Here is a 10908-nt window from a genome sequence, read left to right as displayed (position 1 = left end):
GGGGGACAGGGGAGCATGGAGTCAGTCAGAAGGGTGGCCGCGGTCGGGGCATGGTCGCACGGGCCAAAGCGCACCAGGTCGTCGATGATGCCACCGTTCTCGTTGGTGAAGACGGTCAGCGCGGCGCTGCCGTTGTCATCGAGCGAGGACAGGTCGGCCACAGTGAGCCCCTCGAGGAAGCGCTCGCGGTCGTTGCCGTGCAGCCTGTCGTGCGATGTTGGCAATGTACGGGTCAGACATCCGGGTCGGGGGCCAACAGCACTGGGCTGGGCTGCATGTGCATTTGGCTGGGCAATCGGCGTGCTTGCGGGGGGGGGGGGGGGGGGGGGGAGGCGGGGCGTGTGCGCGCGGACGTACTCGAACTGCAGCATGTGCGACACGTCGAACACCGAGGCGGCGGTGCGGGTGTGCACGTGCGACGCGCCAATCGGCAGGTCAGCATACTGGACCGGCATGGACCACCCGGCGAAGGGGACCATCTTGGCGCTGAGAGAACCGGCGTTCGGACACTTGTCAGTGGACATATGGGGGGGGGGGGGGGGGGGGGGGGGGTGGACAGGGCGGGTGAGGAAAACAGGCGGCCCGACACGCACCCCTTCTCGACGTGGAAGTCGTAAAGCGGGGTCTTCTTGATGGTCTCGGCCTCGGAGGCCAGGGCGCGCATGGCCGCCGGCGAGGCAGCAACGGCGCGCGGGGCGCCGGGGCGGACGAGGCCGCGAGCGGCCGAGCGAAGGGCAGTCTGCATAGTTTGAGGGAGGGCGGGGGAGAGGGGGCAAAAGGGGGCTCCAAGTATACGACCTGGTAGTGTGGCTAGTGCCTGGCAGGGGCCCTGGGCCCGTCGATCTCGCTGGCCGAAGAGCCGGCCCTGCGAGCCGGCCGGCGTCCTCGGCCCGTCTTTGGGGTGGGCGGGCGCCTCAGCCGGACCCTTGACGCCGGTTCGCGCTGGCAGCGTCCCTTGCTCGCCCGCCCATCCTCCTTCCCTCCTTGCCTCTCTCTCTCTCTCTCTCTCTCTCTGAGGCTTTCCCACTCACTCCTCCCCCTGTTGCTCACCCTCCCCTGTCCCTGGCCAGCCCGGATCGGAGCGAGAGAGAGAGAGAGAGAGAGAGAGAGAGAGAGAGAGAGAGAGAGAGAGAGAGAGAGACAGACGCACACACACCGAGCCGCAGGGTAATCGGGCGGCCCGATAGGAAAGGGGGCCGTGGCCGGGCGCGGCGGCGCCTCTCCCCGCTTATGGGCCCCGTCGCGCCCCTGCGGTCGGCTGCCCGGCTAGCGCCGCCAACACCACGGGCGCTGGAGCGTCGGCACCCCGGTCTGGAACGAAGATTATTCCGACGCTCGCGTGATCGGGAAATGATGGTCCATTTAACCGAGCGGACGAGGAGCTGCCGGCGCTTCCCGAGGGCCGCGCCCAGGGCCCCACGCACCTGCGACCGCATCTGAAAAGGGCCCACGATGGCATGCCAGCGGCCGTGTGTGCGTGTCCAAAAGCAGATCCCGCCCGATCATCCTGCCCCCTCTCCCCGATCTTCCCCCTCCCCCTCCTCGCCCCTCTGTCCCCTCCCTATCACCATGGATCTCCGGCATGCCGTGGCTGACAAGACCGGCAAGGGTGTGCACGCCCCCTCCCCCCCCTCCCTCCTCCTCCTCTCCCTCACCGCCGTCTTTTTCGTGGCTCTTGGTTCTCTTCCCCGCCCCCCTCCCCCCTCCCTGTTGACCCTGCATTCCTGACCCCTTCCCCTCTCTCCCCTCCCAATCCCGGGGGACCGGCCACCAGTCATTCGCTGCCCCTTCTGCGAGCTGAACATCTTCGTCAACCGCAAGTACACCCAGGACCCGTGGATGTTCACCAAGCTCCATATCGAGGAGGGCCTCAACTAGTGCGCATGTGTACCCTTGCCTCGATGGGGTTGGGATTCCCCGCCACCAGGCCGCTGACACCTTCTGCTCCGACTCCCCCTTGGCCCCTGCGCTGCCGCTGAGCAGTCGCATGACGCGCCAGTTCCATGGCTTGAGCAGTCTCGTTGGCGCCTTCCTCTTTGGTGGCGCGTACGGGTACTTCTCGTACCAGGGCATCCTCACCAAGGCGCAGAAACTCCTTCCTCGGGGTGCGTATCCGGCCTAGGCCGAGGGGGCAGCAGGCCGTTTTCCCCCCTTGCCATCCTTTCCTCTTCCCCTCCCCCTGCCCCCTCCCCCCCCCCCTGTGGGCCGCCGCCATTGTACATCCTGGGCCCGCTGCTGACCGTTTCTCGTTGCCCAGCGCACCCGGCCATTCGCCATGTTCTGGCGTATGGCCCGACGGTTTCCGGGGCGGCCTTCTTCGCCGGTGTCGGGTTTGCCTTCCTCCCGATGTTCACGGAGATGACGCCGACGCTGTTCACCGTGGCCGAGGCCACCACGCGTGGTCTCATGACCGACGCCAAGCGGTGGCTTTTCAAGCGGGAATACGCCCTTCAGCAGCAGCAGCAGCAACAGCAGCCGCAGCTGCCCCCGGTCGGCAGCCATGCGGCCACGTCCTCCGGGGCCAGCTGTGCTCACTGCCCGCATTCGGCCGGGGCCGCCCCGGGCACTCCCTCGGTGGCGGCGAGCATGCCGCCATCCACCACCGGCACCCAGGCCGAGTAGGCCGGTGCTCGCTGGGGCGCCCTCTCGCCATCTCCCCCTCCGCCTCGCATACTCCCTGCCTCGTGTCCGGGGCGCCAGCCTCTGCCATCTCCCTCAATCTGCTGTTGCCCCACCCTCTGGACGGCCATGCGGCCGCGAGAATGCCTGCCAATATGGGAGCGAGGAAGAGACAAGGGGGGGGGGGGGAGGTGTGGGTCCGACGGGCCCTCCTCTCCCCTCTCCTTTCTTCCGGTGGTCCCGCCTTCTGTCAAAATACACCGAAACACAAAAGCACGACTCGGGATTTGCTCGGCCCCCTCCCCGGCTGGCCCCGGCCCATTGCCGTCCCCATGTGCGGCCTGCCTGGACGAACAGCGGGCGGGCGGAGGAGTACCGCGCGAGGCCAGGAGTCAGAGGATTAGGGTTAAATAAATCGCTGGTGGTCCCCCCCCCCCAGGGCCGGCCCGGAAAAGTCAGGCGGCCGACGGCAATCCATCCGAACGGCGTCGCGGCATTATCCCGCCCCTCTTTCGGGACCCTCCCCCTCTCCCCGCCGGCAGCGGACTCGCACTGGATCCCTCTCGGCCGCAGGGAAGCATGCCGCGGGCACGACAGCAACATATGACTGGCGGGAAGACGGGCAGACACACACACACACACACACGCGCGCGCGCTCGGGCGCGGGGGCAGAAAAAAACACGTTTCGCCTGGCGGGGCGGGGTGGAAAATAATGCACCGGCGACAGGATTTGAACCTGTGCGGGCAGAGCCCATCTGATTTCGAGTCAGACTCCTTAACCACTCGGACACACCGGTTGCAGATAAAGTTGGAGCAATGGAGGATCGAACTCCAGACCCCCTGCATGCAAAGCAGGTGCTCTACCACTGAGCTATTACCCCATCTACGGGAAAGAGAGGCAGAATTTGGTCCTAAAGACCCGTCGCATTTGAGCGGGGACCGACAATTGGGAGCTCCGCACAGGGCCCCGGTAATTCCCCCCACCCCCCCCATCGACCGGCCCCGCCCGGGACAGGGCGGCGGACGGATCTACCACAGACAACACCCTGCATGTGCCCCCCCCACTCAGAAGAGAGCCCGCTGCAGCCTGCGGACCCCGGCCTGAGGCCCCAAGGGGCGCCACCCTGGCCGGGGCCCGCTGCCCCCCGATCAATCCGATACACGCCTCCTGGGTTTAGCGCAGCTGTGCATTCTCCCCCCCTCCCCCTGCCTGGCTCCCCTCCTCCTCCCCCCGCTGCCGCTGTCGCCTCCCTGCCCTCCTCCTCCTCCCCGGCCTCGCGTCCTCCTCTGGTCCCTCCCCTCCCGCGCCCCGAGAAGGAGACACTCGTTGCGTCCCCAGGCGATGGACCCATCCGGTGCTCCGCCGGCCGTCATCGCGGCCCCCCCGGCCGAGATCCCCATTCCTCACAGCTGCCGGTCGATCGCGGTCCCGGCCCTGGTGCATCAGCTTCTTTTCCCCTCGGCCCTGGGCCACGGGGTGCGCGTGATCGGCATGTACGCTCCTTTCTCCGCCCCTCCATGCCCGGCCGTGCCGGGCCGGGAGATTCCATGCGCCCCCATACGGCCCCTTGGCCCGTGTGCCAACACACTCCGGAGCATGCGGACTAACAAGCAGCCTCCTACCACCGGGCTCCCGGTCCTCGACGCGGGCAGCCTCATCGCCGATGGGGGGCACTTCTTTTTGGAGGAGATCCCACTGTACCGGGGCCAGCCGTGCCCGGCCACGCTCGGCCACGCCGACGGCGCGGTCGAATTTCGCATCACCCGCCGGAAGGAGCTCCCCTCCTCGAAGATCGCCCTGGATCTGAGTCGCATTGACGGGCGCATGCCAGCCTGGGTCCCGACCGCCCTCGGGGGGCCGTTGGTTCAGGTGATTGGCATCGTCACCGAGGACCGGCCCCCAGCCGATGCGCCCCTCCTGGCCTCCAAGAAGCCGGAGCGCCTCCTTTCCGCGCGCATTGTTCGCCACATTGGCCCTGGGGTTGATGACGCCGATCGCGAGGGGGAGGAGACCGGCGCGGATGCCCTCCCCGTCGACCTTCACATCTGGCATCGGACAGTCCGCCTGCGGCAGGAGCTCCTCGGGAACCCCTTCACACCTTGAGGGGAAGCAAGGGCCCGACAACCCGATCAAGCTGCGCCGTGTCAGACCTCGCCTCCTTGAGGGCAGGGCCGGGAGGGCCAGTGTTGTTGACTGCCGGCTTGCCCTATTCACTCTCCTTCTCCTCCCTTTTCCTCCCCCCCCCCTCCCCAACCTATTTGCCCACACCGACCATGCTCACACTCCGCTGCCACTGCCGCACCAACCCGAGCTCCAATAGATCTGGCTACCGCTGCCTCGCACTGCCGGGGCCCTGTCCACCGACCCCGTCTGCCTCGGCGCGGCAACCACGACATGTGCCAGGGATGGGATCAAGTGAAAAGGAATATGCAGGCTGGCATTCACAAGGACGGGGAAAGGGAAGCGGGGCGTTGCGACAACAGGAGGCAAAGGGGGGCGAAGGACCAGTCTACTCCGGCTTGGTGACCACGTCGGCCTGGTGCTTCTTGCTGCTGGCCGGCTCGCCGGACTCGGCATCCGGGTGGGGGCGCTTGCCGGCGACCGGAGCCGCGGCATCCACCTCGGGACCGGCCGGCTGGCGCAGGGCCACGGCTGGCGGCAGGACAAACGACGCGCAGTACATGTCCTTGTTGGGGGCCACGCTGCGGACGTTGTGCACGTGCACCGTGCCGACGGCCGGGCGCGGCAGGTCGGTCCCCGGAGACCCGGGCACCGCCAGGTGGTCTGGCATCTTGGCGGCATTGCCGCGCGGGGCGGGCGGGGTGGCCGACGCCGCCGCCCCGGCCGGGGCCTCCTGCAGGAACCAGTTCCGGTCGGCCACCACCAGATTCAGGGTCGACGAGGGGGCCAGGGTCATCGACGCGCCGAGAACCGTGCCCACGCGCCCGGCCACGGCCTTGGCCGCGGCCACCTCGCCATCGTGGATGAACTCAAAGCAGTGCACATGGATCATGGGCATCTGGTCGGCGATGGCCGCCAGCGCGGCCGCCGTGGCCGGCGACCCCATGTCCGGGTCTTGGTCCAGCTGCTCAGCCAGCTCCGGATACTCCGCGCGGTAGAGGCCGACAAAGGCGTCTGTCGTTGTTCCGAGCCATGGTGAGGAGCAGCAGCAGCAGCAGCAGCAGCAGCAGCAGCAATGGCAATCCGATAGAAGAGGAAAAATAGGCCCACGAGGGGGTGCCGAAAGGGAAAAAAATCATGATCAGCATCGAGCAGAGGAGGATATACAGATGCCGGCGTGGCGAGGGAGAGAGGGAGGGAGAGTCTGCGGCGCGAAGGATCAAGGGGGAGGAGAAAAAACGCACCCAGGAACTCGATGGCGATCGCCGGCAGGTTCATCACGAAGTGGTCCACCACCCGAGGCGACGGAACCACCGGGGCCTTGTGGTCCAGGCCGAAGCGAGTGATGAAGGGAGTCGACTGGGTCAGACGGACGGCCGGCCGCGAGGCCACCACACTGCCAGTGTCGGCCAAGCGCCGGGCCTTGAGGGCGCGAGCCTCGGCCAGCCCTCGGCGAATCATCTCCCGGCCGTCCAGATTGTAGGGGGTGACATATTTGCCAACCTACGATGCAGACCAATTTGACGGGCCATTAGCACACAGATCGAGGACAGAACAACAAGCGGTCCATGGCGAAAAGGGGGGAGCCGGGGAGAGGGGCACAAAAGAAGGGTCCCGGTCACAAAACGCACATTGTTCCGGCGAATGTTTTCCACCAGGAACTCGTGGCTCGAAGGGTTCAGGTCATTGGCCAGGACGAGGTTCACATGGCGGTGCGCGGCGGCCGGCACGGCGAAGGGCCCGACGCCGGCCATCACATCAATAACCGTGTCGCCGCGGTCGAAGCACAGCTGCAGGCGCTCGTGCTCCCGGTGCAGCTTCGAGTTCCAGTACACCCGGCTGAAGTCGAACTTGAAGGTACAACCATTCTCACGCTGGAGCAGGTGGCCAGGGTTAGAACCGACACATGCGCGGCACGAACACCAGCCCGGCACATATGTGTGCACACACACACACACACACACACACACACACACATACACACACACATACACACACACACACATACACACACACACACATACACCCTCCCTGCCCTCCCTCGATGGCCTGAGAGGCAGGAAAAGCGAAAACACGCCGACACGCACCACGACAGCATTCAGGTCATCCTTGCCGGCCAGCACCTCCATCTTGAAGAAGCGGAATTGATGCTCAATTGTGTCGATCTTGTTGACCACGGTCGAAATGTTGTGGCAGTTTTTCTTTGGAAAATGGAGGGAGCGTCAGTATCGCAGTCTTACAGATGACAGGTGGCCAGCAACAGGTAAGACAGAGAGGGAGAGGGAGGGGGGGGGGGGCGAGATCGGAAGCGAGACACACATCGAGGATCACTTGGCCGATGAACTCCCGGTACGGCAGGTGCGGGTCACGAAGGTTCAAATGGGCTGCCAGGCGGCGGGTTGACATTGCCCGAGGGGGGGAGGAGAGAAGGCGTGAAAGGTCAACATCGCGGACATTCCGAGAGCAAGGGGGAGGGGGCACATGGGGGGGGGGGGGGGAAGCATACCGATGTGCCCGATGGTCTCAAAACCGGACACATTCGGCAGGCCATCTGGCAGAGCCGAGTCAAAGATCTGGTCCACAGTCCAGTAGTTGTAATCCAGGCACAGCTGGAAGTCCTCGATCCAGGCACAGGCACTGCTTCCCTCCTCCTCGGTGAGGAGTCCGGCGGGCAGATCCTCCCGACGGACACCCGGCTTCAGGAGCAGCATGCGCAGGGACTTCTTGGCCTCCTCAGACACCTGGTCCACCGAGTCGGGCACTGGCATGATGGGCTTGATCCGCGGCGCGGAGAGAAGCATCCTAGCAGCGCAGGGGGGGGGGGCCAAGCAGGAGATACCGACGGGTAGGGAGGAGGAGGGGGGGGGGGAGGGTGGAGGGGGGGCGGGGGGAGGGGGGGGGGGGGGAGGGGGAGGGGGGGGGGGGGGGGGGGGGGGGGGGGTGGCAAAAGGACCAGGAAGAACACATACCCGGACATCTCTTTCAGGAAGCGGCCACATTGGTTGGCGGCCACCCGCAGCGCGGGGGTGGTGAAGGTAGTCTGGAAGAGGGACCGGTCAAAGTCGCGCACAAGCGCAACCTTGGGGAAGAGCCGCGGCAGTGCGGGCAGCATCTTGATTGTGGCGAGAAGAGGACGAAGGGAGGCTTCGAGGAAGGACCGGCAGAGAGGGCAGGAGGGAAGGCAGGAGGGAGGGCGGGGGGGGGGGGGAGTGTGCGCGGGGCTGAGACCCCCCACAACGAGCACCCACCAGGGGTCCGCCTTGGACTGGCGCGCCCGGGCCGACGGCACGATCTAACACGCCAACCATCGGGCCCGCCACACCCCGGGCGAAGGGCCGGGGATGGTTGAGAACGGCCGGTCTAAACACGCGGCACATGGCGCACCGGGCGTGCACCAGAACACCAGCCAGAACCGGGCGGGCTCCGGGGGCAGCTGCTCTGGCAGCAACCGAGATAATGGGAGGTGCCAGCGCTTCGGGCGACGCTCAGCTCCCAGCGGAGGGCGGCCAGGGAAGGGGAGCGCCCCAAGAAAGGGTGGAACACGAGTTTTCCCCAGTTTGCTCCTAATGCCCCCCCCCCCCCTCGCACACACACACACACACACACACACACACACACGCACACACTAGTCCTCCTGCTGCGCGCCCGACGAGCACGGTGGACGGACAGCAGGCGGGCCCGGGTGGCGGCGGCGGCGGCGGCGGCGGCATAGATTATTCACACCGTGTCAGAGATGGGAGATGCTCCTCAGGCCCCCGCCGGGCTCCAGTCGGATGTGAGCCCGCCCCACCGGAAGGGGGAAAAGTGGGGGCCCTTATCGGGCGCATATGTCCGTGGATGGCTGCTCTGTAGTGCCTCCTTCACGCCCTCTTCCCTCATTCTCTCCTGTTGCCCGCCCGCCTCCACTCCGATATTCACGCGCGTGCGCGCGCATACATACACACATACACACATACACACACACACACACACGCGCGCTCCCCCCTTTTCTCCGCAGGGCTCCCCCTCTGCCACTTCCTTGTACGCGTTCACGAGCGCACGCCCACACGCAACGATGCCGCTTGGCAGCTGACCAGCGATGCGCGAACGCGCACGCGCCCTTCCCCCTCCCCCCTCTCCCCGCCCCCCTCTCGCCTAGAAAAACGCCCCCATGCCTCCCGCTCGGCGCCTCTCGGCCTTCGGATCGGACTCCGACGATGACGATAGCGACCACCATGCCGGGGCCGGTGACACCCTCTTCGGGCTGGACGCCGGCGCCAGCGGGCCGCCTGCTGATGCGGCCAATGCCGGCGATGCGGAGGCCGATGTGCCGGAGGAAGACCCTCTGGATGCGTTCATGAGGCAAAATGAGGCCGCTCTCACGTCCTCCAAGCCGCCGCCGCTGCCGCCCCGGCGCGGCCGGTCACTCCTGGATAGTGACACCGACGGCGAGGGAGGCCCCCCGGAAGGGGGGGATCCCCAGTCGACGAATGTCCGGTCGGACGCGAACAACAGCGAGGAGGAGGAGGACCCGTTGGATGCCTTCATGAAAGCCAACGACGCGAATTTGGCCTCGGCCTTTTCCAACACCCGCGGGACATTGATGGACGATCTGTCGGTCCGCGGGGGCAGCGGCGGCCCGGGCCCGGCAGCCAAGAAGCGCCGCACCGGGTCTCACGCTGATCAGGCAAATGACTTCCTGCAGGATGACAGCGAGCTGGAGCGCGAGCTGGCCGCCGAGCGCGGGGCTCTTCGCCGGGCAGACAATGTCGATCGGCTGTGTGACATCGAGTCGCCGGAGGATCTGCCCACCGGCGGGCCCCCCGGCCCTGGCAAGCGCGATGTTTTGCCCTTGCCGCCGCCGCCGGACTTCAGTCGGTTTGCCTTCAGCCCGCTGGTCCGGCGGTTGCTGCCTGAAGGCCATGCAACCCTGCGGCAGGCGGCCGACGCCTCGACCGGCGCCGATGCCGCGGCTGGCCCGGGCACCGGGCCCATTCCCTCCCGGCGGACATTCTTCCAGGCGGCTGTCGAAGCGGCCGGGGCCATGTGCCACATGCGGACGGCCGTTTCACGCGGGCAGACCCCGGACATTGAGGCCGGCCGGCTGCCGATGCCGATTACGCGCTTTGCCGAAGTCCTGCCAGGGGCACTTGGCCAGGAGCTGGACCGGCGCTTCCCGGCCCCCGGCGGGCCGAGCCCCGTGCAAGCGGTCACCATCCCCTGTGCGCTGACCGGGCGCGATGTCGTGGCCCTGGCACAAACTGGCAGCGGCAAGACCATTGCCTACCTGGCCCCGGCGGTGGCTCACTGTCTGGCCAATCCGCTGGGCCCGGCGTCGGCCAAGGGCACCGGTGCTGGGCCCCCCCCGGGGGGCGACGACTCCGACTCCGACTCCGAAGACACCACCTTGGCCTTCAGCGAGGCCGCCGCCAATACTGGCCGCACGTCGCACCCCCGGTGCATCATCCTGGTCCCGACACGCGAGTTGGTCATCCAAATTCAGGCCGAGGCCGCGCGCCTGGCCGGCACGATGGGCCTGCACTCGGTGGCCATCTATGGTGGCGCGGAGAAGCTGGCCCAGTTGCGCACCCTGCGCCGGCTGCGTCCTGCCCTGGTTGTGGCCACCCCCGGGCGACTGATTGACATGGTCCGCATGAAGGCCCTTGGCTTGGCGCACGTGTCGCTCATTGTCCTGGACGAGGCGGATCGCATGCTGGATTTGGGCTTCGAGCCGCAGGTCCGGTCGGTGTGTCAACACGCCCGTCCGGACCGGCAGATGCTCCTGCTGTCGGCCACGGCCGGTGGTCGGCATGTGGCCCGCCTGGTTCGGGATCTGGTTGGAGCAGATGCGGTGCATGTGGCCGTGTCGGCCACCGGGGCCGACGGTGCCGCCGGCGCCCTGGCGGCCCCCAGCACGGATGGCTTGTTTTTGGACTTGAATGCCGACGCCCCGGAAACCGACCGCATGGCCCTTTCCACGTCGGATATCAAGCATAGCGTGGCTTGCTTCGACTCGGACCTGGCCAAGTTTGACTACTTCCTGCATACGCTCATGCCGTTCCTCATGTCGGAGGCCAGCTCGCTGGACCTGTATGCCATGCAGCAGCGGCAGCCGCAGCAGGCGCCCCTGGACCAATCCCAGCCGCCTGGCGTGGATTTTGGTACGCTCAACCTGATTGACCGTCGCG

The 10908-nt window shown here is 67.0% G+C and overlaps 5 protein-coding genes and 2 non-coding genes across 9 annotated transcripts in view; 3 read left to right on the top strand and 4 right to left on the bottom strand.

Moving 5' to 3' along the window:
* The window catches only part of H696_00479 (glycine cleavage system T protein), a 2390-nt gene extending 1552 nt beyond the window's left edge, over nt 1–838 (bottom strand). Inside the window, exons 1-3 of the mRNA XM_009494335.1 lie at nt 594–838; nt 358–486; nt 75–204 (exon numbers count right to left, since the gene is read on the bottom strand). Of these exons, the coding sequence (XP_009492610.1) occupies nt 75–204; nt 358–486; nt 594–745 (411 nt within the window). The 5' untranslated portion in view covers nt 746–838. The remainder of the gene's footprint in view (nt 1–74; nt 205–357; nt 487–593) is intronic.
* A 648-nt stretch (nt 839–1486) lies between these two features.
* H696_00478 lies at nt 1487–2801 on the top strand. Of its 2 annotated transcripts, XM_009494333.1 has the most exons (4): nt 1487–1609; nt 1775–1877; nt 1984–2105; nt 2258–2801. In XM_009494333.1, the coding sequence occupies exons 1-4, from the start codon at nt 1570–1572 to the stop codon at nt 2620–2622; spliced, it is 630 nt and encodes a 209-aa protein (XP_009492608.1). In that variant the 5' UTR covers nt 1487–1569; the 3' UTR covers nt 2623–2801. The 2 variants fall into 2 exon arrangements, with proteins under 2 accessions (XP_009492608.1, XP_009492609.1); XM_009494334.1 differs by lacking the exon at nt 1487–1609 and having other exon boundaries at nt 1706–1877.
* Nucleotides 2802–3334: 533 nt separating this feature from the next.
* H696_00477 lies at nt 3335–3416 on the bottom strand. Its single transcript has one exon. It is a non-coding gene; the product is annotated as a tRNA-Ser (tRNA).
* A 12-nt stretch (nt 3417–3428) lies between these two features.
* Nucleotides 3429–3500, bottom strand: H696_00476. The gene has a single exon. It is a non-coding gene; the product is annotated as a tRNA-Ala (tRNA).
* Nucleotides 3501–3741: 241 nt separating this feature from the next.
* On the top strand, nt 3742–4869 carry H696_00475 (hypothetical protein). Its single transcript, XM_009494332.1, has 2 exons — nt 3742–4113; nt 4273–4869. Exons 1-2 carry the CDS (start codon nt 3962–3964, stop codon nt 4721–4723), a joined length of 603 nt encoding a protein of 200 aa, XP_009492607.1. The 5' UTR covers nt 3742–3961; the 3' UTR covers nt 4724–4869.
* A 173-nt stretch (nt 4870–5042) lies between these two features.
* On the bottom strand, nt 5043–7937 carry H696_00474 (hypothetical protein). The gene is made up of 7 exons (XM_009494331.1): nt 7711–7937; nt 7248–7543; nt 7061–7125; nt 6829–6942; nt 6373–6615; nt 5986–6244; nt 5043–5755 (listed from the first exon to the last, which is right to left on the bottom strand). The coding sequence occupies exons 1-7, from the start codon at nt 7851–7853 to the stop codon at nt 5130–5132; spliced, it is 1746 nt and encodes a 581-aa protein (XP_009492606.1). The 5' UTR covers nt 7854–7937; the 3' UTR covers nt 5043–5129.
* A 583-nt stretch (nt 7938–8520) lies between these two features.
* H696_00473 overlaps nt 8521–10908 on the top strand; it is a 3408-nt gene continuing 1020 nt past the window's right edge. The window contains exons 1-2 of one of the 2 annotated variants that reach the window (XM_009494329.1): nt 8521–8663; nt 8880–10881. In XM_009494329.1, the coding sequence (XP_009492604.1) occupies nt 8892–10881 (1990 nt within the window). In that variant the 5' untranslated portion in view covers nt 8521–8663; nt 8880–8891. Of the gene's footprint in view, nt 8664–8696; nt 8762–8879; nt 10882–10908 lie in introns of those variants that run through there. The other variant, XM_009494330.1, reaches the window with a different exon arrangement.

Source organism: Fonticula alba, assembly GCF_000388065.1.
Source record: "Fonticula alba strain ATCC 38817 unplaced genomic scaffold supercont2.1, whole genome shotgun sequence".
In the NCBI taxonomy this organism is placed as follows: domain Eukaryota; order Rotosphaerida; family Fonticulaceae; genus Fonticula; species Fonticula alba.
Note: the sequence above shows the minus strand (reverse complement) of the source record. Positions and strands in the feature narration are given on the sequence as shown.